The following is a 27,279-nucleotide window of genomic DNA, read 5'->3' on the forward strand; positions in this document are numbered from 1 at the left end:
TTTCGCTTGGAATTATTTTTTGCTATTTTCGTTGAAGAAATGATTCAGTGAAAATAAAACCTAGCGAATATACTTATTTTTCCTATATTTTACATTCAACTTGTCAAAAATCAGTGAAAATTAATTCCATACAAAACATCAAAAAACGATTTTCAACGAAAATTAATTCCAGCTAAAATAAAGTATTTTACAGTATTATAATCAGTCAAAGTTCAGCTGTGTTTATCGATGTAAACAGCATGTTTGTGCATACAGTTGAAAACACGAGTAACCAGTGCATGAACTATGCACTATGTATGAGCGCTATCATATGACTAAAATGACGTCATCCAGCAGGTGAGACGTCACGATATGGACTACGCAATAAAATGCAAATAATAGAAGCTTGTTTTTTAAAGTGTATATGATTTCTGGTTTTTTCGTCGAGGAAATGGGTAATAGGCTACGAAAAAACACAGAACTAGGGAGACTTTAAACAGCGAAAGACCTGACTGCATTAAAGTAGGTCAGCGTGATTAATGGCTTTGCTATTAAATATCGATGCCGCCGTCTGGCAACAATTCCGCTGCAAAGCTGTTTTCACTTCACCGGCTCTTCTACCGGCGTTCCACAGCAGCTTGTGCAGAAATAAAAATACATAGTACAGAGGTACGCGTCTTAGCAACGTAGAACTCTGTATGGTGACAGAACATTCTATGACGTAGCTCCACCGCGAAGAACACGGTGATTTGTTCAGGCATCGTTCACTTTTCTGTGAAGCACCAGGAGTAACGTCCAACTTGTCTGCCGTCGACGAAAGAACACAATTGAATGAACTGCACATGCGCAAACTGTGGGTCAAATGTCGTCACGCGACAATTCAACATAACCGGTACATTGCTTTTCATTGGACAATCAAAGATTTGAATATTACAATGAGATTGGGAATTCCCCTGTTATGTAGTGAGACTGACAGACGGGCACGTACTCAAAAACAAGTACTGTCGAGATGGTGATGGCAGAGGTATATACATAGCATATTTCGCAAATATATTCATATAGTTACATAATATCTCGAAAAAAAAATTAAAAATGTTCTAAATATACATTCATCAAAGAGCTATCCGACTTATACGTTAAACATCCTAATGACGTCATGTTTGTGCAAGTGACTAGAGTGAATGTGCATTGGAGTGAAAGTGACCAAACGAATATGCGACTGCATGGGGATAATGTACATAAGGGCGGAATTGACTGAGACGGGTGTTAATCGGCGTGGCGTACTGCGAGTCAAATCGAGTAAAATCTGTGAATGTATTTACTTTGAACCCGGATTAGCTGTGGAATACTTTATTTTCGCTGGAATTAATTTTCGCTGAAAAGGCTTTTTGGGCGTTTTGTATGGAATTCATTTTCACTGATTTTTGATGACTTTAATGTGAAATATAGGGAAAAAAGTATATTCGCTGGATTTTATTTTCACGGAAACATCCCATCAGCGAAAATAGCGAAAATAAATTCCAAGCGAAAATAAAGTATTCTACAGTATATTTCCGCCGGTGCACTCAGGTAATGATCGGCATAGTAATGATTGTGTTGTAACACCCGATGCACAACGGTGGTTTTCGCGCCTGACAAATTCTAAAATGTTGGACGTGCATCAATATATCTGTTCACAGTCGCGAACTGTTGGCGTGCGTTATTGCTAGTTTTGATCAAGGTGTTAGGTGCAGTGATTTATTGTGTTAATGGTGGACAGCAAATCGTGACATTCTATACGTCACTGCCCATCAAAACGAGAGAACAATGTTCCAATGACATCATTTATGATAACACGTGATATCAGTCATCAAATCAGAATTAACTATTCACCGCCGGTGCGTCAGTTCAGTACTGGTATACGTGTTTGTGCATAAAAAATCGTATTGTTTCGTCGTTTATTGTATATATCATCAATTGTATATTCATACATAGTGTCAAATAACTAATATTGATAAAATAAATATTGGTTCTAAATTTCACATTATAAAATATTTAAATGATCGTTCGTGTTTTGCCGATATCTACGGCATGTTACTCCGTGTGTTGTCTATATTGTAATTTCTGAAGGGTGCTTCTTGCCTGGCGCTCTCGTGTTACTTCGACAGAATTGGGTTTCATGAAGCCGAGTAACTCGTGTATTTGGCAACCACCGAAAATAGTGGTTCGGGGTATGCTGCGGTTACCCTCGTACGTGGTCACAGTATGGTGCAGTGCTTCACGACACTACACAAACTTGAATGAACAGCGCATGCGTGAACAGAGGTGCCGATACAAACACGTGTCCATAGCAAGACTCGTATTATTGGACACTGGTATAATTTGAATATTATAATTATTTGGGAGTTCCCCTACATTGTGTATGACAACATGCTTTACAGCCGGAGCAGGCTTAAAGGTCAGAAGAGCTCAGTGTTTACCGCCGGGTAATAATGTCGTACATTCTGTGTATAATCCAGTGTTTAAATTAAATGTTACATGTGTTAAGTAAATTACATTGATAAATTAAAGTTTTTGAGATTAAACTTTAAAATTAGTTCGGTCAGATATTCCGATGTTCACCGCACGTAGCTGGTGTGTTCACGGGTACTACATGTTGTTTAGAAAATAATTCCCTCTGTTACTAATCGCTTAATGCTCCAATGGTAATGTTCGTGTGTCCTCAGACCACCAAACAGAGAATATGAGGAATGTTGTGACTACCCTAATTCGTGATCAGACTGTCAGCCTCGCACCACGACGGAAACTTGACTGAACTGCACATGCGCACATGAACTGAGGCGGATCTGATTACTTCAGACACATGTGACCATGTTGTTTAAAATGAAGCATGTGATTGGACGGCTTGTATTAATTTAAATACTGTAAATACATTAGGGGAATCCCCTGTATTGTGTATAAATTGTAGCTCACAAAAACTATACACAGCCAGAAGACCGCCGGACAACGCGTCGAACAGAATCTACGGGAATCATTGCCCTTGAAGTTACATCCAACTCTCTGATTCTTGAAGTAATTGAACAGGTTGACACTGCAGGTAAGAGACAATGATGATGCTGATTCATAGTGATTTTAGTGATCGTAACGCAAGGTGACTTTGCAAACGCTACTCGAACTGTGACACGGAATGGCTATAATGTACGGTATTGATTTACAGTATTGTTCCACATTGCCCTCGTATATTTGGTAAGCCTAGTGGCCGATAAAAATGCCTATAGTTGCAAAAATATAAATTCAAATTATAGGGGTGTCTTTTGTTGCTTTTTATCGCGCACATTTCGTGTAGTAGATTGCATGTAGTATTAGGTGTAATAGTTACAGAGAAAGACCGTGGAATTTCCGCCGGTGCACAATTGGCGGACGTCTCAAATATTTTGGTAGCTTAAATGTTGGCGTAATAATTAATTAGTTGTAATAGTTACAGTATTAGACCATGGAATTTCCGCCGGCGCAAAGTTCGTGGCTGTCTCAAATCGTTTGGTAGCTTAAATGTTGGCGTAATAATTAATTAGTTGTAATAGTTACAGTATTAGACCATAGAATTTCCGCCGGTGCAAAGTTCGTGGCTGTCTCAAATCTGTTGGTAGCTTAAATGTAGGCGTAATAATTAATTAGTTGTTATAGTTACAGTATTAGACCATGGAATTTCCGCCGGTGCAAAGTTCGTGGCTGTTTCAAATCTGTTGGTAGCTTAAATGTTGGCGTAATAATTAATTAGTTGTAATAGTTACAGTATTAGACCATAGAATTTCCGCCGGTGCAAAGTTCGTGGCTGTCTCAAATCTGTTGGTAGCTTAAATGTAGGCGTAATAATTAATTAGTTGTTATAGTTACAGTATTAGACCATGGAATTTCCGCCGGTGCAAAGTTCGTGGCTGTTTCAAATCTGTTGGTAGCTTAAATGTTGGCGTAATAATTAATTAGTTGTAATAGTTACAGTATTAGACCATAGAATTTCCGCCGGTGCAAAGTTCGTGGCTGTCTCAAATCTGTTGGTAGCTTAAATGTAGGCGTAATAATTAATTAGTTGTTATAGTTACAGTATTAGACCATGGAATTTCCGCCGGTGCAAAGTTCGTGGCTGTTTCAAATCTGTTGGTAGCTTAAATGTTGGCGTAATAATTAATTAGTTGTAATAGTTACAGTTGAAAACCATGGGATTTCCGCCGGTGCAAAATTGGCGGACGTCTCAAATATTTTGGTAGCTTAAATGTTGGCGTAATAATTAATTGGTTGTAATAGTTACAATGAAATACTGGCATTTCCGCCGGTGCAAAGTTCATGGCTGTCTCAAATCTGTTGGTAGCCTAAATGTTGGCGTAATAATGAGTTACCATTTGTAATAGTTACAGTTGAAGACCATGGGGGTTTCGGCCAGTGCAAAATTGGCGGGCGGCTCAAATATTTTGGTAGCTTAAATGCTGGCGTACTTATTCCGTACCAGAAATGACGTCCACGCTGGTGAGTCTTCCATGAACGGGAAACTGTTGAATTAACTGCACATGCGCAAGTTGTTGTACACTGTCGTCGTGTGGCATCTCGAAACCTTTGAATTTTATAATTAGATTATGATTCACCTGTAATGCAATGAGACGCAGACTTGGCAGAAATCCAATTACCATTCACGTCATGGGTGGGTGACTCCTGAGGTGGTTTCGGACCATAGGGTAACATATTTTAGCGACACATTGTGTTACACGCGGTCAAATTTTATTATTTTCCTGAATGAACGGTTCAAACTACCAAAAACTTCACACCAGTGGTCGGGATTCTACATTAATCCAGAGAACAATGCGTCTACATTCCACATATACCAATTATACGGGGCCATAATAAAGCCAATATAACCCAAGTGAATTACGGCCGTGAGCGATCCGACCTACATGCCATAGTTTATCGTGACGTCACATATCATCGTTTCGTTTCCTAATTCTTGTGTAATTTTGTGACATCAAGACTGCTTAGCATCATTTGTAATCATACTATAAAATGCGCAAGCGCTCCGTCTTTACTGAAATATTAGATTTGACCTTTAGAAAATGTACCCTAAAAAGCAATGCACAAATTGTGGCGTGTAATGCGTGCAATATTATGAAAATTTCAGATATTGTTTGTAAATAACTTCGACCAGAATATGAAATAACACTGATTATGAACAATCTATGTAATGCGCAGACCAAGACCGCAACAAGACTTTAATTACTCCACTAAGCCCGTAGTTTGCAGTTGAGTGTTAGTATACACATGACAAAGTCCAACATGACGTCACCTGCAACACCATAGACTTCCGTCAGTGCCTTTCTCTCACTGAGTTCGATGCGCATAAACTTATTGTCTGTTTTCGGGTAAATTGCAAGCCATAAAATTAGATGCCATATGTGAATACTTGGGTTGAATGAATAACGAGTGACTGTGGCACAGTGTGAAAGATCATTTGCTATACACCGGTGCAGCCATGCACTCCGTCTTGTTATTCATATTTGTACTGACCGCCTTTCACATAAATTCTGAGTCACAGTTCGTGCTCATATCTATGACAGTTTCTGTATGTCGTAATTTATATAATTGGCCATACTAATGTTTGTTTAGAAACGGATCGCATTTCTCGCTGGTGACGTCATTGTACCGCGATACCTTAGTTACATGTTATCGAGCGCCCAGAACGATGTTCTATTGAATGATTAGTTTTTTCGTAGGCGTTTTGTATAACTAGTTAACAGTGATAAGACACCTACCAGCCTAGCATCGTGTTGTTAATGGATACTGAGATTGGATGTCTTCCTAATTCCCCGAGTTTGTTTCTAACTGGTGAACGTGTGGAAGTATTTTACAAAATTTTAAATTTAATTTTTCAATGTGGGTTTTATCTGTATATTTCTCTGAACCCCACATTTTTCGTTTTTCGCAACCGTTTCGCATCATTAGCTAACAGCACTTGAGGTTCGTTTTATAATTTTACGTTATTGTCTTTTCACAGGACAGCATGGTTTGATTGGTTGCTTATTAAAATCTCGTGAACTTAGTTTAGTCGGGAGTATACAAATTGTGTGTAATACTGAATGGATAATAGCAAGACCTATTCGTATTGGCAAGTAATTCTATTTTATAGTATTACAAATATTGCATCTGGCAAATACCACAGCATGCACAATGAATAACATATTATTGATGAGAAACAATGCCCGTTGTTGATGCACAGTGACGCAATAATGTTAAACACGTTGAAATAGCTGCATATAATTAATATTAACTTAGTTAAAGTGTCAAATATCGCACTGTGAGATTAAACTCTATTAACTCATCTACATCTCCAATTAGCGAATTTACAGATTAGCTAAACATGCTAGCTAAAATACATTTTTTACACTATCTAATCTTAGCAATGATTTGCCGTGATCTGCTTATATGCTTTAGATTAGATAACCCATTGTGAATTAAAATGCACTCTACACTGGTTGTGTGTAACACTGTATATCTAAAACTGAAATAGATGAATGATAGTATGTGGTTCGCTTTCATGGTACAAGCGAGACAATCATCTCGAGTTTACATACCGTCATCATTAGCTGTGTTTATTTGCACAGTATGTAAATGCTGTCTAATGTCCAAACTAACTTGTTTTCTTTTTGAATTTCAGGCATGATAAGGTGTGTATGATTTTGTTTTATTCTTTCTTTTTAATCACAGGAATCGACTATTTATATTAATTCAACTTATTCAATTTGGAATTCCATTTAGAACACGGATGAAAATACACAATATGAAAGATTTTCTTTGTTCATAACAGTACTGATCTGCGTCTGTTTTACTAATCCTTTAATTATATACAAATACAGTATATCTGGCTATCAACAACTTAACAAATTTACACGAAACTGGCAATCACAAGCTTAGCTAGTATTACTGTTAGGGAGGAAGAACATTTATTGTTGTAAAACGAAATCAGGCACAATATGAATCTGGGTTGGTTCATTTCATTTTTCTACTATAGGCATAGTTTCAGGTATTATAAATTATTATTACAACAGATTTCTAGGTCAATGTAATATGATTTATAATTGATATTATTGACTTTATTGTCAGACCAATGTGTGAAAGCTGCAGAATATGGAAAATGAGGAACCAGTTCAAAACCTCCTCGTAATTCGTCCCTTTTCTATCAGTTACACTCAAATACGTTACCGAAATTATTTGTTATTGATGTGGTGTGGTACGGTATTTGATTGTAGTAGGGGAAAAACTTGGATATGAGCACTAATTATCAATGTTACTCGCCTACCAGTTTATATGTAATATAAAAGTATAAGCACTCAGTTTGGATTTATAAATACATCTTTATTCAAACGTCTCATCAAGTTATCCTCTGGTAATTTGCCCCTATTGAAGCTAGTATTGTAATTACCCCCCCCCCCACCTCTTCAACAATATTAACTGTAGACTAAATCCAAACTAAGCCTACCAAGTTCGACCACTAAAAGGGGCGCCACACACTGACACGTTGCTAACTATAGTTGTTTTTAATCATGGTATCAATCACAGTGTATTGTTTTCTTTATTTACAAGCCTGATGATCCCATACATGTCGCAGTTAGAAATGGTAATACCGATGGAGTGATATCATTATTAAAATCTGGAATAGATGTAAATTCGTTGGGTAAAGTAAGTAACAATATCTTTATTTTCATCCTGGCACCGACATGAAGTACATCTGCAAATAACGCAATATACATACATAATGTTTTTATTGTTATATTTATTATTCTTACAATTAAATAACGGCCCCAACAATGCTATAGTGAAAGATGGACGTGAATGTTTAAATATACATAGCACATCAATATAATCGCATAAATCAAAACCTACACTTGGATTATTTTGTCGAAATTTTAATAGCTTCATAACAATGCATCTCTGTAAAATTCGCAGAAACATAAAACAAGTCAATCATTTAGTCAATAGCGACTTCTAAAATTTCATTTTTTTTAGTTTCGATATATCGATATTTTAATGATATCGTGAATACCTTTCGATTTGTATCAAGTCATACATTCGCCAAGTCATACATCCTTGCATATATTTGGCGTAACACCGATCTATATGCACAAGGTTTAATTATATCTACTGTAAAGCATGTCTTTTTCGCGAATTTAGCGAGAGAACCGCTTCGTTAATTCAAGATGTCGCTAATGACTTTATTATCAATTCAAAAAGGCCGCCAAACAAAGAAATCAACAATGACAAGGGGGATTCGCTAAATCAACATTTCGCTACTGCGTCATTTTACCATCATTCGCTAAAATTGCATGCCACTTTTTCAACATGTTTTACAGTATTTGCAATAGCCATAGATGATGCTCTATACAAACGTGAGCCATGAATAAATGTGATTAATTTATAGTCATAAAATACATCAGAAAAACTATTTAATTGCAATATTAATAATAGTTTGGTATCGAAACAATCAAATTGCTACGTCGAATCTCTTCCTCCTTAATACCTTCGTTTTAGTTTGTCTTATACGCGACAATATGTTTTTGAAAGATGCGGTCTTCATACAGAGAGTCTAGTTTCAAATTTCAGATCAGATCATTTCATTTCAAATATTTAACAAATGATATGTGAAATTCGTCCCTGTAAAAGAAAATATTTTTTATTATTGTTCTTATTGATAGCTGTTATCAATCAGTAACATCTCTCTGGCATACTCGTGTAGTTACTGTATGTTATCATCCCCACAAGTCGCGCCCTCTAGCGGCGAGAAGCCATTGTGCTTTCTAATGTATGCAGTCAGGTAAAAAAAAACTATGTCGTGAATAGCAACAGCTATTTCGTTCGATGCTTTGCATGGCTTTCTTTGCACTCGGTCTTATCTGGACTCATCATAGCCAACAAAGTACAACACGCTTACATAATTTAAGGTTCATGCAAGGTGCGGCCACGTATTTGCAGTCGGGCGAACCATTGATTTATGACAAACGAAGCAGACTAAAATGGTTTCCATTACATTGTACGAAGAGCACAATTTTACTGCTTAAACCAAAAACCAAACAGCCTGCATTAAGATTCTACATCCCCCGAAAAACGGGACTGTCAAAAAACACTGTCGTTCGTCAAATGCAACCTACAGTACTAGGAAAAGAAAATTCGGAAATCGCATAACAATAACAATTACAAACAGCAATATAAACATTAACAAATATAACACCCCTTGTTACTAGCATGCCGATCGTCTAGGTAAAAACAGGAATAAAAACATTTTCTAAATTTGAACAAAAAATGCAAGGAAAACTGTACTTTCGGAAGATGGTGGGTGTGTCCAATTTCGACAACAAAATATAAAATAATTACAAGCAAAATAAATTGAAAACTGCACTATGACGAGGCTGACCTAGACCGGTATTTAACACCTCTATTTTGCGAAACGCGGCAAGCAATATTTCAATGGCTTGTTTTCCATTGCAATTTAAAATAGCGCCATGCAAAAATGTAATTGTGTTCACTTAATATTGTACAACGTCTGCAAATCTATGATAATATATTACCATATCAGTATTGTCTATACTTTTAACATTTGTGTGCGTTATTTATCCGATTATAATTTTCTATATTCCATTCCCCGCTTTCCCGATTGTCTCATGTTGTTAGTACTTAAACCACTGGTCCAAAATCTAACTCATCACTTTCGAGAAAACTCACATAGCCATACGCATTTTCATGATTAAGTCACTGCTGTTAATCGCATATCACTAAATATAGATACACATGATTTTATACCAATTAACACGTTATAAATAAAACATAATAAATTTAAAACCCCAAACCCAGTTTTTGAACTGAAAATGTAGCTTTGCAAAATTGGTTCCGCATGCTACAATTTCGATTATTGATATATATCGGTTGTAGATTTCAATCTAGTCCCTTTCCATTGTCTTGTACATCTTGTTTTAAACATTTCTCAGGATGCGAGTGTTCATTTCAGTTTTAATTAATGTCAATTACTGTAAAAACTTTTTCCCGTGTAACATTAGAACGCCATAATGAATACAGAAGTAATGTATATTTTATCGCTGATATATCTTAATCATCATCCACATCTTGATGTTTTTCAGTTCAAACGTACACCACTCCATTATGCAGCAGAACTTGGTAAAGATGAAATCGTAAATTTGCTTCTACAAAACGGAGCATTAAAAAACCCATTGGATTTGGTGAGTCTGTAGTAATGTTACAACGTATAACATCGTGACTTTAGTGTAGTGCCATTTTCACTGTATAACCTTATGTCTGTTACAGTGCTCTGTGTCACGAGTAATTATTATATTGTCAATTGCGCCACCCAATCGCCTAGACAGGTTAGGTACATTATGAAACTCTACTGTCTTAATATCGTCGGTAAAAATCTCAGTTTTATCTAGCTCTGACTTATAATTTCTTTATTAATGGAATGTTCTATATTCTAAATAGACATTGTATTTCCTACACAATCATGGTTATGGTTAAACTATCATATCTAGGGGTGTCAAGATGGTCGATTTGACTGTGTACCTGATTCCGGGGCCATGCAAATTGATGGTTCAAAACCATCCATACAACGTATTAAATTACACTGTTGGGGCGTCTCTTATATAGAATATGTGTTTAGGTATATCGTTTTTACATACAAATTTACTAACATTGATGTAATGTATTGTGAACGTAGTTTCTCTTTTTCAATATGGTTTGTCAAATTTTCTCATCATTCAGTGTCAATAAGAATACTACATAGTTTTAAATACATCGGACACAATAGATTTGACCCGGCCGTTTTCACTACAATTATGGTCGTAATCATTAGAATTGATTTATACTTGTACTTATTACGAATTTTTCACATATCGTGATTAGATAAATTAGATTAGATGTCTGTGCTCAAGCACACATTTCAAGAGGCCTGCTTCATTGATATAATAGGCTCTTTGCAAAATTCATGTGTGCATTACACTGCTTTTAAAATAAATATTTATAGATTACTAAAAATTATAATCCAATTTTCTCACCGACATTTGTATCAATTAAAATTATTACAAATATTGAATGCCTTATTTTCCTAACAAATCATAATAACATTACTGTACCAATGTGGTGTCATGTGTGTACAATATGTGTGGTTACGCATTTCACGCATATTGCTTGTTGCTATATAAGTTTACGTCATGTATGCATGTAATAACATGGGGTATGCATGTGTTCTTTTGTCAAGATAGGACTTACTTATAAATATAGTATTGCTGCATCAATTTGGTATTTATCCTGTCTTGTTATACCTTTTGTCGTTCAGTTGCATTGGACACCGCTTCATATAGCTGCACAGGGTGGACTTGATTCTACAGTAGAAATACTCCTGAAAGCAGATGTGGAAAAAGATCCACGTGATAACGTAAGTGTAACATAGTAAACATAACGAACATTATCTTTTAAAACTTTCATGTATTGTGATTTTTTTAATGTGCATGTGAATTGGCTGTTTTGAATACAAGACAACCACTACATGTGCGCATTAGACTGGTTTTGAAATCAATATATTTAGATTACTATAAATTATAATCCAATTTTCTCATCAACATTTGTATCAATTAAAATTATTACAAATATTGAATGCCTTATTTTCCTAACAAATCATAATAAGATTACTGTACCAATGTGGTTGCATGTGTGTACACAATATGTATGGTTACACATTTCACACATATTGTGTGTTGCTATATACGTTTACGTCATGTATGCATGTAATAGCATAGTGTATGCATGGAGGTAAAATGATTTTTAACTCCATGGGGTATGCATGTGTTCTTTTGTCAAGATAGGACTTACTTATAAATATAGTATTGCTGCATCAATTTGGTATTTATCCTGTCTTGTTATACCTTTTGTCGTTCAGTTCCATAGGACACCGCTTCATAGAGCTGCACAGATTGGACTTGATTCTACAGTAGAAATACTCCTGAAAGCAGGTGTGAACAAAGATTCACGTGATAACGTAAGTGTAACATAGTAAACATAATTAAAGATTATCTTTTGTAACGGTCATGTATTGTATTTAAATGTGCATGTGCACTTGTTTTGAATACAGTACTGGTTTTGAAATCAATATATTTAGATTGTGATAAATTATAATCCGATTTCCTTAACAACTCTCCGTATCAAATAATATTACACAAATTATACTACATCTGAGACAATAGAATTGATCCAATTGCTCGGCAATAAGTTGTAGTCACTTAAATTAATTTGTTTTTGACCAAGGATTATTGTGATCTAATTAATCATCACGTTCACGAGGGCAGGCCAAATATTAATCTAAAAGACCAAATATTAATCTAAAATACCAAATAATTCTTTTATCACCTCGCGTGCGAGTTCTTAACGGATATAAAATTACACAATTCGTGTAACACAGAGATAATTGAGACTGATGGGCACTAGTATAATTCAATATAATTACATGCATATACATGTATAATAAGAAGCAATAATGCACACCGGCCAATCTTACACATACGACACCACACATGAATTCCGTGAAACCATAGTTTATTAGGTACACAAAATATATGCTTGATACAGTTCTCCCCAGCAATATCGCCCGCCCCTGCAAAGGTTCAGCATTAAACGCGACCCTCATCACGCACTTTTTCTATTGGTAAGCGGTGGGTTTACGAAAGTTTGCTCTGTAGACACCCCAGCAAGGTCGGTAACCATCCTACATAAATAAACATGCCAGGAAAAAACTATTCTATGCATTAACAACATAGTTTAATAACGAAATTTCGCATAACTCGAAGCCAAGGACTAACTAGTATGTGTGAAGTATTGTTCGGTACCTGACGTTTCCCGGCGTGTGTCGAACAGTATCAGTCCGCGGAGTCGCCCTGTGAATTTTATGTAGCCAGCGACCAGAGTTAACGAGTTGAAGCGTCAAACTCTACGTTCTCGTTCACAGCGCCAGGGCTTCCTTTCCAGTTGGACCTCAGACTGATGTTAAACGCCAGATTCGACTATGATAGTATGTAGTGGTGGTGGTGGTGGTGGTGGTACTGCTCACCAGCTTTCAGGGTCGTGCAAAGCGTAGACCCCAATTGTTGAACAACATCTCGAGCAGCAACAATCCACAACCACGGTGTTTCAGTTTTTAAATCCTATGTCGTCACACAAGTAATTGTGTCGATCGTTAATTGGCCCGCGGCACCTGTTCATTCATCATACGGATATTCGTTCAGTTTTGTCCAAGGGTGACATCAGGTCACATAACAATGCAACTTTCTGTTCATGTAATGTCAAATACGTCTACCGACTGGGCTCATAACAATTGTGACCTTTTAACAATACATAATTCGGTTCTCATATGATCCAAGCATCTCGTGACATTGACCTTGCCTTGACCAGGTTCAAGCAGATAACGATGAATTATATTCAAATTTCCTAACCAACATTTAGTATCAAATAATAATATTACAACAATTATAATATATTTTTCCATTCGTAAAATATAGTTCGAACGTGTTAGAAGTAGTACAGCCGCGTTCGAACATTAAAGTTTGTAGAGCGCGAAAAGTTGTCCATTGCCATTTTGGGTTGTTATCTGTCATTATTTTTTACCGCAAGCAAGGAAAGATGAATTGTCATACGGTTATTACGAATGACGCAAAGTATGCACTCAGGTTTTGGGGATGTATGGGTGCTATATTTTGAATTTAATTCAAAACGTGGGCTTTTCTTTACTTGTAAAAAAACGTTGCGCGACACAAGTGAAACAGGTTTTGCGGTTTGTAGAATTTAAATAATATCTGAAATAATATAATTCCAAATTACAATTCATGAAACAATGTTTAAAATGACCGAAGTTTTGAGACACCGACGTACTTTATAATAGTCGGTCATGATGTCCGAAGTTAAATCGGCTTGCATTAACCAATCCGGTTACTAGGATTATAATTGCATGTTATGATATTCTATTTTTGCTGTAAAGTAAATGTATTTCGATAATGCCCCGTTAGCTAGTGAGGCTTGCCCAGCTGCGGAATTAGAATAGACAGCATGTATTGTCATTGCTAATTTATATTCTTTTGTTCGTGTTTGTGCAAGACGAACGTGAACACGAGTTAGTCAGTTGTCACCCAGCTCCCGACCAGTGCAGTGCAGTTCAGCTCAGCTCCGGTGCAGTGTCAACGTGGCAGCCAACGTATGTCTCAAGATAATGCCTGACCAATTCGGCATGTGGGACTGATAGACGCAAAACAGCCTGCTGTGGTTCTGCGCTGTAAAACCAACTTTATTCAAAGACCTGTGTTTCGCCAGAACGCGTGGTTTGCTGATATTGGTCTTTTCTCTGCACAGACGGTATGGAAGTCGTGTAACATTACGGTCAGTGTCGTGTAATTTGCATTCCCCGAGACTTCGTAGTTTGGAGCTGTAGAACTGATATCGCCGTCGACGTTGCTGTGATTAACTGTACTATCGCTGAAGCTACGCAGTACGAGTTCTGCACTTAGGTAGGGTAGGCAATTCCGAGCTGGGCTATTATCATTAATGTTATATTTATTGTGATGTATATTGTTGACCAGTTTGTGATTTATATCACTCCTGTTACTGGTTTATGCTTATTGTATTATTAAATTAGTATTATTGGACATATCCTGACTGTGTGCCTTTGTTTGACCTTTAGTGTTGCGTTCTGGAGTGCGAGATAGTGGCGACCAGGTTCGCGGGAGACTATCTCGTATTCCCGTTCGTAACAACTGAATATAGATTTATTGAAAATCGTGTTATCAATATGTGGCAGATCAGGTTTTAAAATTACGGAGGTTTCTGTTCATTTGAGTTGGTTAGTTTTTGTATGATTTCTTTCCATTCGACCTGTAGTGCCACTTCATTGTTTGACTTTTTCTTTGTGTTCTTCCCATTCATGAGTAGAAATACTCTTGAAAGCAAATGTTGAAAAAGAACCATGTAACATGGTGTGTGTGTGTAATAATTGTACATTTCATAGAAATGTTGTGAGGTTTATGCTAAACCTACAGTTTATTATTACACCACAAATCTTAGTTACTCATATTATTTAAGTTGTTAAATTTATAGGGCCGAATGAATGAAACGTTCGTGCTGGGCACGTTCCTTTGTACGTACCTTATTGACGTTATAAAAATACACAAACGAAAATGGCTACCACATGAGACGACGCCTCCACTGGCGTGAATAGGTTAATGCACGCGATTTTGTTAACACACACACGAAAAAAATCATTTGAAGATAGCGCCCTCCACAGGGGTAAAAAGGTTAATGCACGAGTTTTTTTTTTTTACACACGCACATTTTCATTCGAACACACACACGTCATTTTTACAAACACCCACGTCGTTTTCAAACACGTAATTTTTAAAATAGAAATGTCATTTTAATATACATATAATGTTTAAAACACGCGCCATTTTAAAACACACGCGTCGTTTTTAAACACGCGTCATTTAATACACGCATCATTTTTAATACACGCACGTCATTTTTCAAACATACATAGTTTTTAAAACATACTTCATTTTAATACACACGCCATTTAAAATACATACATCATTTTTAATGCACATATAATTAACGAATACATACACACATCAGTCATTTATACACAAAATAATAATGTTACATTCCTCGCCTCGTATGCACAGTACATGGAAATCTGTTTTTATTTATTTTCTTGCTTTGTATCCAACCGTGTAGGCACATGGGAGTGTTGGTACACCCATAAATGTCACACTACGCCATACTATTCATCATTAAGGTCAACCTTTTGTATTTTGATTGAATAATTTGCAAACAAATTAATTCTGTTACTATTGTGTCACATTAAAATCAACATTGTTACATAACATTACATTGAATTGTAATCATCTTTTCCCAACACCATTCTGAAATAAGAATATTAACATTTGTACGAGATTATCACATTGTATTGTTAAGATACGTAACGGACAAATAAAAATATTCAGTCAGTTTCTCATAATAACTGAATATTTAAAAATATAAATTAACAATGTATGTTAAGTATTGAATGACTAATTTTCTTGAAAAAATCGTAATTACTGTACCAATGTGAATGTTTTGTGTGTACAATATGTTTGGTTACACATTTCAGTTTAAGACAACACACATATTGCGTGTTGCTATATACGCTATATATGCAGGTTATATCATATGGTGCGCATAAGGTTTACTTGTGAATATATTATTGCTGCATCAATTTGGTATTTATCTTCTGTTATCATTAAACATTTTGTCTTTCAGTGGAATGAGACACCACTTCATTATGCTGTAAATAATGGACGTGATTCTATAGTAGAATTACTCCTGAAAGCAGGTGTGGAAAAAGATCCACGTGGTAAAGTAAGTGTAACATAGTAAACATAACGAACATTATCTTTTACAACTTTCATGTATTGTTGTGAATTTTTTATGTGCATGTGAACTGGCTGTTTTGAATACAAGACAACCACTGCATGTGCGCATTAGACTGGTTTTGAAATGAATATATTTAGATTACTATACATTATAATCCAAGGTTTTCATCAACATTTGTATCAATTAAAATTATTACCAACAATTATTTTACTTACATAATAGAATTGAGCCGACTGTAATTATGGTTGTAGTCATTGGAATTTATTCGTTTTCGACCAATGATTGTTGTGCCGTAAATATTCGACTTTTTGATTTATCTTGACCCTGCTTAGACCAGATGATTATGAGTTGTGCTCCAGCACACATTGTCATGATGTCTGCTCCGTTGATATAGTAGATTCATTGCAAAGTATATGATATATATATACAATATATTTGGTTACACATTTCAGTTTAAGACAACACACTATAAGACACGATAGGTACATTGGAGTGTTTGTTTAATCATGAATGTCACACTACGCCATGCAGTCCGTCATTACAATCAACCTTTAGTACTTTGTTTGGATAATATATAAGCATGTAATTTTGTATACTGTTGTGGCTTTTTAAAAATCAACGTTTTTAGATTACATAGAATAAGAATATTAACTAATGTACGCGATTGTCACATTGTATCGTTAAGATACGTAACGGACAACTAAAAATATTCAGACAGTTTCACATAATAACAGAAGAATATTTTAAAATGTGAACTAACAATGTATGTTAAGTATTACATGCCTTATTTTCCTAGTAAATCCTGATACGATTACTGTACCAATGTGGTGTCATGTGTGTACAATGTTTGGTTACACATTTCAGTTTAAGACAACACACATATTGCGTGTTGCTATATGCCCTTTTGTCTTTCAGTTGAATCGGACACCGCTTCATTTTGCTGCAAAAAATGGACGTGATTCTATAGTAGAATTACTCCTGAAAGCAGGTGTGGAAAAAGATCCACGTGATGAAGTAAGTGTAACATAGTAAACATAACGAACATTATCTTTTACAACTTTCATGTATTGTTGTGAATTTTCTTATGTGCATGTGAACTTGCTGTTTTGAATACAAGCCAACCACTGCATGTGCGCATTAGACTGGTTTTAAAATCAATATATTTAGATTACTATAAATTGTAATCCATATTGTATCAATTAAAAAAAATTATTTTACTTCTGACATAATATAATTGAGCCGACTGTTTGACTGTTAATGTGAAAGTCACTGGAATTCATTTATACTTGACAAGGATTATTACTTATTTGATTTGTTTACTTATCATGACCATGCTTAGACTAGATAATTATGATGTTATGTGCCCGTGCTTACATTGCCATGAAGCCTGCTCTATTGATAAAGTAGTTTCATTGTAAAATCTGTTTTTATTTATTTTCTTGCTTTGTTTCCATCTGTGTAGGCATTTGCTGCATCGATTTGCATTTATCTTCTGTTATCATTATAACTTTTGCCTTTCAGACACATAAGACACCGCTTCATTTGGCTGCAAAAAATGGACATGATTCTACAGTTCAAATACTCCTGAAAGCAAATGTGAAAAAAGAACCATGTGATAAGGTGAGTGTAATAGGGTAAACATAACAAACATTATCTTTTGCAAAGTTTATGTATTGCTCTGCATGTGAACTGGCTCTTTTGAATACAATACTGGCTTTGAAATCAATATATTTAGATTGCGATAAATTATTATCCGATTTCCTCAACAACATTCAGTATCAAATAAGACTATTAAAACAATTTAAATTTCTTCGACGCAACACAATTGATCCAAACGTTTGGCTATAATTATTGCTGTAGTCACTGACATAAATTCGTTTTTGACCAAGCATTATCGTGATCTAATTGTTTGAATGTTACGGGATAAACTATTGTAGTGCAGTGAAGGCTACACTTATGGTGGTAGTGGTGCTGGGGTTCAGATATTTCACTCACAAAAATGACAACGGAAATGTGATTCAAACATCGGAGCTGATTCGTTGTCAGTCAACAACTTTTAATTAATTAGCATAATCACCGGGGTGATTCCCCTCCGGTTTTCACTACAACGAAGTGGGTCGCCTGCAGATGCGTCTAGTTGGGATTTCTTTCACGGGCACGCTAGTTTTCGTGATCACGCAAAAAAGGCTAAAATGTCTATTAATTATTTTTTTGGTAAAACAAAAAGGAAGTTCCGACTTTGCCAGTCTAATGAATTCCGTGAAACCATAGTTTAATAGGTAAACAAAATATACGCTTGATACAGTTCGTCCCAGCAAAATCGCCTGTACCTGCAAAGGTTCGGCATTAAACGCAACCCTCACCACGCACCGACGCAACTTTTCTATTCTTAAGAGGTGGGTTTACGAAATTTTGCACTTTAGATACCACTGCAAGATAGGGAATGATTCGACGACCAGGGAGAAGCGGCATTCCCTATTCGTCACATATATCAGTGATACGCACATACGTAAAACATTACATAAATAAACTGGCTAGGAAAAGAACAATTCTAGAAATTATAGTATAATAACTCAAAACCCAGGACTAACTAGTTTGTGTGTATGAATGTTCGTTACATGACGCACGGTTACTATTTTTTAGTAACCGTGCATGACGTTTCCCGACGTGTGTCGAACAGTATCAGTCGGCGGCGTCGCCCGGTGAATTTTAAGTAGCCAGCGACCGGGTTTGCTGTCGTCACGCCCACAGCGGAAGGACTCCCTTCTCTGTTGGCATTCGGACGAATGTTAAACGCCCTGTTCGACTGTTGTCGTACTGCTCGTCAGCATTCAGGGTCGTGCAAAGCATAGACCCCTTTGTTGAACAAGATCTCGATCAGCAACGACCCTGAACTCACACAGCTAATTATATCTATCGTTAATTGGCCCGAGACGCCTGTTCATTCATAACATGGATACTCGTTCAGTCACATAACAATACAACTTTCTGTTCGTGTAATGTCTACTGATCTACCGATGCGTCTAATCTACCGATCGTGACCTTTTAACAATACACAATTCGGTTCTTAAATGATCAAAGCACCTCGTGACATTGACCTTGCCTTGACCAGGTTCAAGCAGATAACGATGAATTATATTCAAATTTTCTCACCAACATTTAGTATCAAATAATATTACAGCAATTATTATATATCAGACACCGAAAAATACCTAATTTTCCCATTCGTAAAATATAGTTCGAACGTGTTAGAAGTAGTACAGCCGCGTTCGAACAATAACGTTCGTAAAGCGCGAAAACTTGTTCTTTGCCATTTCGGGTTGTTATCTGTCATTTAATTTTTACCGCAAGCAAGAAAAGATGAATTGTCCTACGGTTATTACGAATGACGCAAGGTATGTACTCAGGTTTTGGGGATGCATGGGTATTTTAATTAACTATGAATTCAATTCAAAACGTGAGCTTTTGTTTACTTGTAAAAAAAACAGGTCTAGCGGTTTGAAGAGTATAAATAATATCTGATATATAATTTCCAATAACTATTCATGAAATAGTGTTTAAAACAACTGAAATTTTGAAACATCGACGTACTTTTATAATAGTCAGTCATGATGTCCGAAGTTAAATCTGCTTGCATTAACCAATCCGATTACTGGGATTATATTTACTGAGTAGGTTTATTGAAAATCGTATCAATATGTGGCAGATCAGTTTTTAAAATTACGGAGGTTTCTGTTCATTTGAGTTTGGTTAGTTTTTGTATGATTCCATGTCATTCGACCTGTAGTGCCAGTTCAATGTTTGACTTTTTCTTTGTGTTCTTCCCACTCATGAGTAGAAATACTCTTGAAAGCAAATGTTGAAAAAGAACCATGTGACATGGTGTGTGTGTGTGTAATAATTGTACATTTCATAGAAATGTTGTAAGGTTTATGCTCAACCTACAGTTTATTATTACACCACAAATCTTAGTTACTCATATTATTTAAGTTTTTAAATTAATAGGGCCGAATGAATAAAACGTTCGTGCTGGACACGTCCTTTGTACGTACCTTATTGACGTTATAGAAATAGACAAACGAAAATGGCTACCACTTGAGACGACGCCTCCACTGGCGTAAAAAGGTTAATGCACGCGTTTTTTTTCTTTTTACACGCACACATTTTCATTCGACCTCACAAACGTCATTTTTAAAAAACACACACGTCGTTTTCAAACACACATGTCATTTTAAAACACGCGTCATTCTAATATACACATAATTTTTAAAACACACACGTCATTTTAAAAACATACATCATTTTTAAAACATACGCCATTTTAATACACACGCCATTTAAAATACATACATCATTTTTTAATGCACATATAATTAATGAATACATACACACATCAGTCATTTAAAAACGCGCACCATTAAAACGCACAGTCACGCCGTTTTTAAAATGCACACATCATTTTAAAACACAGACGCCACGGTCTTATTATTAGTATGTTTTATTCTAGTATACACAAAATAATAATTTTACATTCCGCGCCTCGTATGCACAGTACATGGAAATCTGTTTTTATTTATTTTCTTGCTTTGTATCCAACCGTGTAGGCACATTGGAGTGTTGGTTCACCCATAAATGTCACAGTATGCCATACGATTCATCGTTACGGTCAACCTCTTGTATTTTGATTGAATAATTTGAAGAAAAAAAATTCTGTATACTATGGTGTCACTTTAAAATCAACATTTTTAGATTTCATTGAATTGTAATCATCTTTTCCCCGCACCATTCTGAAATAAGAATATTAACAAATGTACGAGATTATCACATTGTATTGTTAAGATACGTAACGGACAAACAATAATATTCAGTCAGTTTCTCATAATAACTGAATATTTAAAATATAAACTAACAATGTATGTTAAGTATTGAATGACTTGAAAAAATTGTAATTACTGTACCAATGTGAATGTTTTGTGTGTACAATGTTTGGTTACACATTTCAGTTTAAGACAACACACATATTGCGTGTTGCTATATACGCTATATATGCATGTTATATCATAGGGTGCGCGTAAGGTTTACTTGTAAATCTATTATTGCGGCATCAATTTGGTATTTATCTTCTGTTATCATTAAACATTTTGTCTTTCAGAAGAATCGGACACCGCTTCATCTAGCTGCAGAAAATGGACGTGATTCTACAGTAGAAATATTCCTGAAAGCAGGTGTGGAAAAAGATCCACGTGATGAAGTAAGTGTAACATAGAAAACATAAGTAAAGATTAACTGTTATAACGTTTATGTATTGTATTTAAATGTGCATGTGCACTTGTTTTGAATACAGTACTGGTTTTGAAATCAATATATTTAGATTGCGATAAATTATAATCCGATTTTCTTAACAACTCTGCGTATCAAATAATTATATTACACAAAATTATACTACATCTGAGACAATAGAATTGATCCAATCGCTCGGCAATAAGTTGTAGTCACTTAAATTAATTTGTTTTTGACCAAGGATTATTGTGATTTAATTGTTTGACCTTTTGACCTATCTCTACGTTCACGAGGGCAGGCCAAATATTAACCTAAAAGACCAAATATTAATCTAAAATACCAAATAATACTTTTATCACCTCGCGTGCGAGTTCTTAACGGATATAAAATTACACAATTCGTGTAACACAGGGATAATTGAGACTGATGGGCACCAGTATAATTCAATATAATTACATGCATATATAATAAGAAGCAATAATGCACACCGGCCAATCTTGCACATACGACACCACACATGAATTCCGTGAAACCATAGTTTATTAGGTACACAAAATATATGCTTGATACAGTTCTCCCCAGCAATATCGCCCGCCCCTGCAAAGGTTCAGTATTAAACGCGACCCTCATCACCCACCTTTTCTATTGGTAAGAGGTGGGTTTACGAAAGTTTGCTCTGTAGACACCCCTGCAAGGTCGGTAACCATCCTACATAAACATGCCAGGAAAAAACTATTCTATGCATTAACATAGTTTAATAACGAAACTCGAAGCCAAGGACTAACTAGTATGTGTGAAGTATTGTTCGGTACCTGACGTTTCCCGGCGTGTGTCGAACAGTATCAGTCCGCGGAGTCGCCCTGTAAATTTTATGTAGCCAGCGACCAGAGTTAACGGGTTGAAGCGTCAAACTCTACGTTCTCGTTCACAGCGCCAGGGCTTCCTTTCCAGTTGGACATCAGACTGATGTTAAACGCCAGATTCGACTATGATAATATGTAGTGGTGGTGGTGGTAGTACTGCTCACCAGCTTTCAGGGTCGTGCAAAGCGTAGACCCCAATTGTTGAACAACATCTCGAACAGCAACAATCCACAACCACGGTGTTTCAGTTTTTAAATCCCATGACGTCACACAAGTAATTGTGTCGATCGTTAACTGGCCTGCGGCACCTGTTCATTCATCATACGGATATTCGTTCAGTTTTGTCAAAGGGTGACATCAGGTCACATAACAATGCAACTTTCTGTTCATGTAATGTCTACCGACTGGGCTCATAACAATTGTGACCTTTTAACAATACATAATTCGGTTCCTATATGATCCAAACACCTCGTGACATTGACCTTGCCTTGACCAGGTTCAAGCAGATAACGATGAATTATATTCAAATTTCCTAACCAACATTTAGTATCAAATAATAATATTACAACAATTATAATATATTTTTCCATTCGTAAAATATAGTTCGAACGTGTTAGAAGTAGTACAGCCGCGTTCGAACATTAAAGTTTGTAGAGCGCGAAAAGTTGTCCATTGCCATTTTGGGTTGTTATCTGTCATTATTTTTTACCGCAAGCAAGGAAAGATGAATTGTCATACGGTTATTACGAATGACGCAAAGTATGCACTCAGGTTTTGGGGATGTATGGGTACTATATTTGACAACTATGAATTTAATTCAAAACGTGGGCTTTTTTTACTTGTAAAAAAACGTTGCACGACACAAGTGAAACAGGTTTTGCGGTTTGTAGAGTTTAAATAATATCTGAAATAATATAATTCCAAATTACAATTCATGAAACAATGTTTAAAATGACCGAAGTTTTGAGACACCGACGTACTTTATAATAGTCGGTCATGATGTCCGAAGTTAAATCTGCTTGCATTAACCAATCCGGTTACTAGGATTATAATTACTTGTTATGATATTCTATTTTTGCTGTAAAGTAAATGTATTTTGATAATGCCCAGTTAGCTAGTGAGGCTTGCCCAGCTGCGGAATTAGAATAGACAGCATGTATTGTCATTGCTAATTAATATTCTTTTGTTCGTGTTTGTGCAAGACGAACGTGAACACGAGTTAGTCAGTTGTCACCCAGCTCCCGACCAGTGCAGTGCAGTGCAGTTCAGCTCAGCTCAGCTCCGGTGCAGTGTCAACGTGGCAGCCAACGTATGTCTCAAGATAATACCTGACCAATTCGGCATGTGGGACTGATAGACGCAAAACAGCCTGCTGTGGTTCTGCGCTGTAAAACCAACTTTATTCAAAGACCTGTGTTTCGCCAGAACGCGTGGTTTGCTGATATTGGTCTTTTCTCTGCACAGACGGTATGGAAGTCGTGTAACATTACGGTCAGTGTCGTGTAATTTGCATTCCCCGAGACCTCGTAGTTTGGAGCTGTAGAACTGATATCGCCGTCGACGTTGCTGTGATTAACTGTACTATCGCTGAAGCTACGCAGTACGAGTTCTGCACTTAGGTAGGGTAGGCAATTCCGAGCTGGGCTATTATCATTAATGTTATATTTATTGTGATGTATATTGTTGACCGGTTTGTGATTTATATCACTCCTGTTACTGGTTTATGCTTATTGTATTATTAAATTAGTATTATTGGACATATCCTGACTGTGTGCCTTTGTTTGACCTTTAGTGTTGCGTTCTGGAGTGCGAGATATTGGCAGCCAGGTCGCGGGAGACTAGCTCATATTCCCGTTCGTAACAACTGAATATAGATTTATTGAAAATCGTGTTATCAATATGTGGCAGATCAGGTTTTAAAATTACGGAGGTTTCTGTTCATTTGAGTTTGGTTAGTTTTTGTATCATTTCTTTCCATTCGACCTGTAGTGCCACTTCATTGTTTGACTTTTTCTTTGTGTTCTTCCCATTCATGAGTAGAAATACTCTTGAAAGCAAATGTTGAAAAAGAACCATGTAACATGGTGTGTGTGTGTAATAATTGTACATTTCATAGAAATGTTGTGAGGTTTATGCTAAACCTACAGTTTATTATTACACCACAAATCTTAGTTACTCATGTTATTTAAGTTGTTAAATTTATAGGGCCGAATGAATGAAACGTTCGTGCTGAGCACGTTCCTTTGTACGTACCTTATTGACGTTATAAAAATACACAAACGAAAATGGCTACCACTTGAGATGACGCCTCCACTGGCGTGAATAGGTTAATGCACGCGATTTTGTTAACACACACACGAAAAAAATCATTCGAAGATAGCGCCCTCCACAGGGGTAAAAAGGTTAATGCACCCGTTTTTTTTTTACACACGCACATTTTCATTCGAACACACACACGTCATTTTTACAAACACCCACGTCGTTTTCAAACACGTCATGTTTAAAATACAAATGTCATTTTAATATACATATAATGTTTAAAACACGCGCCATTTTAAAACACACGCGTCGTTTTTAAACACGCGTCATTTAATACACACATCATTTTTAATACACGCACGTCATTTTTCAAACATACATAGTTTTTAAAACATACTTCATTTTAATACACACGCCATTTAAAATACATGCATCATTTTTAATGCACATATAATTAACGAATACATACACACATCAGTCATTTATACACAAAATAATAACGTTACATTCCGCGCCTCGTATGCACAGTACATGGAAATCTGTTTTTATTTATTTTCTTGCTTTGTATCCAACCGTGTAGGCACATGGGAGTGTTGGTACATCCATAAATGTCACACTACGACATACGATTCATCATTAAGGTCAACCTTTTGTATTTTGATTGAATAATTTGCAAACAAATTAATTCTGTTACTATTGTGTCACATTAAAATCAACATTTTTACATAACATTACATTGAATTGTAATCATCTTTTCCCAACACCATTCTGAAATAAGAATATTAACATTTGTACGAGATTATCACATTGTATTGTTAAGATACGTAACGGACAAATAAAAATATTCAGTCAGTTTCTCATAATAACTGAATATTTAAAAATATAAATTAACAATGTATGTTAAGTATTGAATGACTAATTTTCTTGAAAAAATCGTAATTACTGTACCAATGTGAATGTTTTGTGTGTACAATATGTATGGTTACACATTTCAGTTTAAGACAACACACATATTGCGTATTGCTATATACGCTATATATGCAGGTTATATCATATGGTGCGCATAAGGTTTACTTGTAAATCTATTATTGCTGCATCAATTGTGTATTTATCTTCTGTTATCATTAAACATTTTTTCTTTTAGAGTAATCAGACACCACTTCATTTAGCTGCAGAAAATGGATGTGATTCTACAGTAGAAATACTCCTGAAAGCAGATGTGAAAAAAAATCCACGTGATTACGTAAGTGTAACACAGTAAACATAACTAACATTATCTTTTCCAACTTTCAAGTATTGTTGTGAATTTTTTAATGTGCATGTGAACTGACTGTTTTGAATACAAGACAACCACTGTATGTGCGCATTAGACTGGTTTTGAAATCAATATATTTAGATTACTATAAATTATAATCCAATTTTCTCATCAACATTTGTATCAATTAAAATTATTACAAATATTGAATGCCTTATTTTCCTAACAAATCATAATAAGATTACTGTACCAATGTGGTGTCATGTGTGTACAATATGTGTGGTTACACATTTCACACATATTGCGTGTTGCTATACAAGTTTACTTCATGTATGCATGCATGTAATAACATAGGGTATGCATGTGTTCTTTTGTCAAGATAAAACTTCAGGCTTACTTATAAATATGTTATTGCTTCATCAATTTGGTATTTATCTTCTGTTATCATTAAACATTTTGTCTTTCAGTGGAATGAGACACCACTTCATTATGCTGTAAATAATGGACGTGATTCTATAGTAGAATTACTCCTGAAAGCAGGTGTGGAAAAAGATCCACGTGATGAAGTAAGTGTAACATAGTAAACATAACGAACATTATCTTTTACAACTTTCATGTATTGTTGTGAATTTTTTATGTGCATGTGAACTGGCTGTTTTGAATACAAGACAACCACTGCATGTGCGCATTAGACTGGTTTTGAAATGAATATATTTAGATTACTATACATTATAATCCAAGGTTTTCATCAACATTTGTATCAATTAAAATTATTACCAACAATTATTTTACTTACATAATAGAATTGAGCCGACTGTAATTATGGTTGTAGTCATTGGAATTTATTAGTTTTCGACCAATGATTGTTGTGCCGTAAATATTCGACTTTTTGATTTATCTTGACCCTGCTTAGACCAGATGATTATGAGTTGTGCTCCAGCACACATTGTCATGATGTCTGCTCCATTGATATAGTAGATTCATTGCAAAGTATATGATATATATATACAATATATTTGGTTACACATTTCAGTTTAAGACAACACACTATAAGACACGATAGGTACATTGGAGTGTTTGTTTAATCATGAATGTCACACTACGCCATGCAGTCCGTCATTACAGTCAACCTTTAGTACTTTGTTTGAATAATATATAAACATGTAATTCTGTATA

The 27,279-nt window shown here is 35.6% G+C and overlaps 1 protein-coding gene across 1 annotated transcript in view; it reads left to right on the forward strand.

Moving 5' to 3' along the window:
- Nucleotides 1–319: 319 nt before the first annotated feature.
- Nucleotides 320–27,279, forward strand: part of LOC144355192 (uncharacterized) — a 50,436-nt gene continuing 23,476 nt past the window's right edge. Inside the window, exons 1-15 of the mRNA XM_085494375.1 lie at nucleotides 320–336; nucleotides 2,089–2,189; nucleotides 2,927–3,055; nucleotides 5,996–6,110; nucleotides 6,656–6,665; nucleotides 7,582–7,677; nucleotides 10,128–10,226; nucleotides 11,336–11,434; nucleotides 11,936–12,034; nucleotides 16,333–16,431; nucleotides 17,362–17,460; nucleotides 17,968–18,066; nucleotides 21,599–21,697; nucleotides 25,993–26,091; nucleotides 26,571–26,669. Coding sequence (XP_085350501.1) covers nucleotides 320–336; nucleotides 2,089–2,189; nucleotides 2,927–3,055; nucleotides 5,996–6,110; nucleotides 6,656–6,665; nucleotides 7,582–7,677; nucleotides 10,128–10,226; nucleotides 11,336–11,434; nucleotides 11,936–12,034; nucleotides 16,333–16,431; nucleotides 17,362–17,460; nucleotides 17,968–18,066; nucleotides 21,599–21,697; nucleotides 25,993–26,091; nucleotides 26,571–26,669 — 1,359 coding nt within the window. The remainder of the gene's footprint in view (nucleotides 337–2,088; nucleotides 2,190–2,926; nucleotides 3,056–5,995; nucleotides 6,111–6,655; nucleotides 6,666–7,581; nucleotides 7,678–10,127; nucleotides 10,227–11,335; nucleotides 11,435–11,935; nucleotides 12,035–16,332; nucleotides 16,432–17,361; nucleotides 17,461–17,967; nucleotides 18,067–21,598; nucleotides 21,698–25,992; nucleotides 26,092–26,570; nucleotides 26,670–27,279) is intronic.

This window comes from Saccoglossus kowalevskii, chromosome 20 (genome assembly GCF_978046115.1).
Source record: "Saccoglossus kowalevskii chromosome 20, keSacKowa6.1, whole genome shotgun sequence".
Lineage (NCBI taxonomy): Eukaryota > Metazoa > Hemichordata > Enteropneusta > Harrimaniidae > Saccoglossus > Saccoglossus kowalevskii.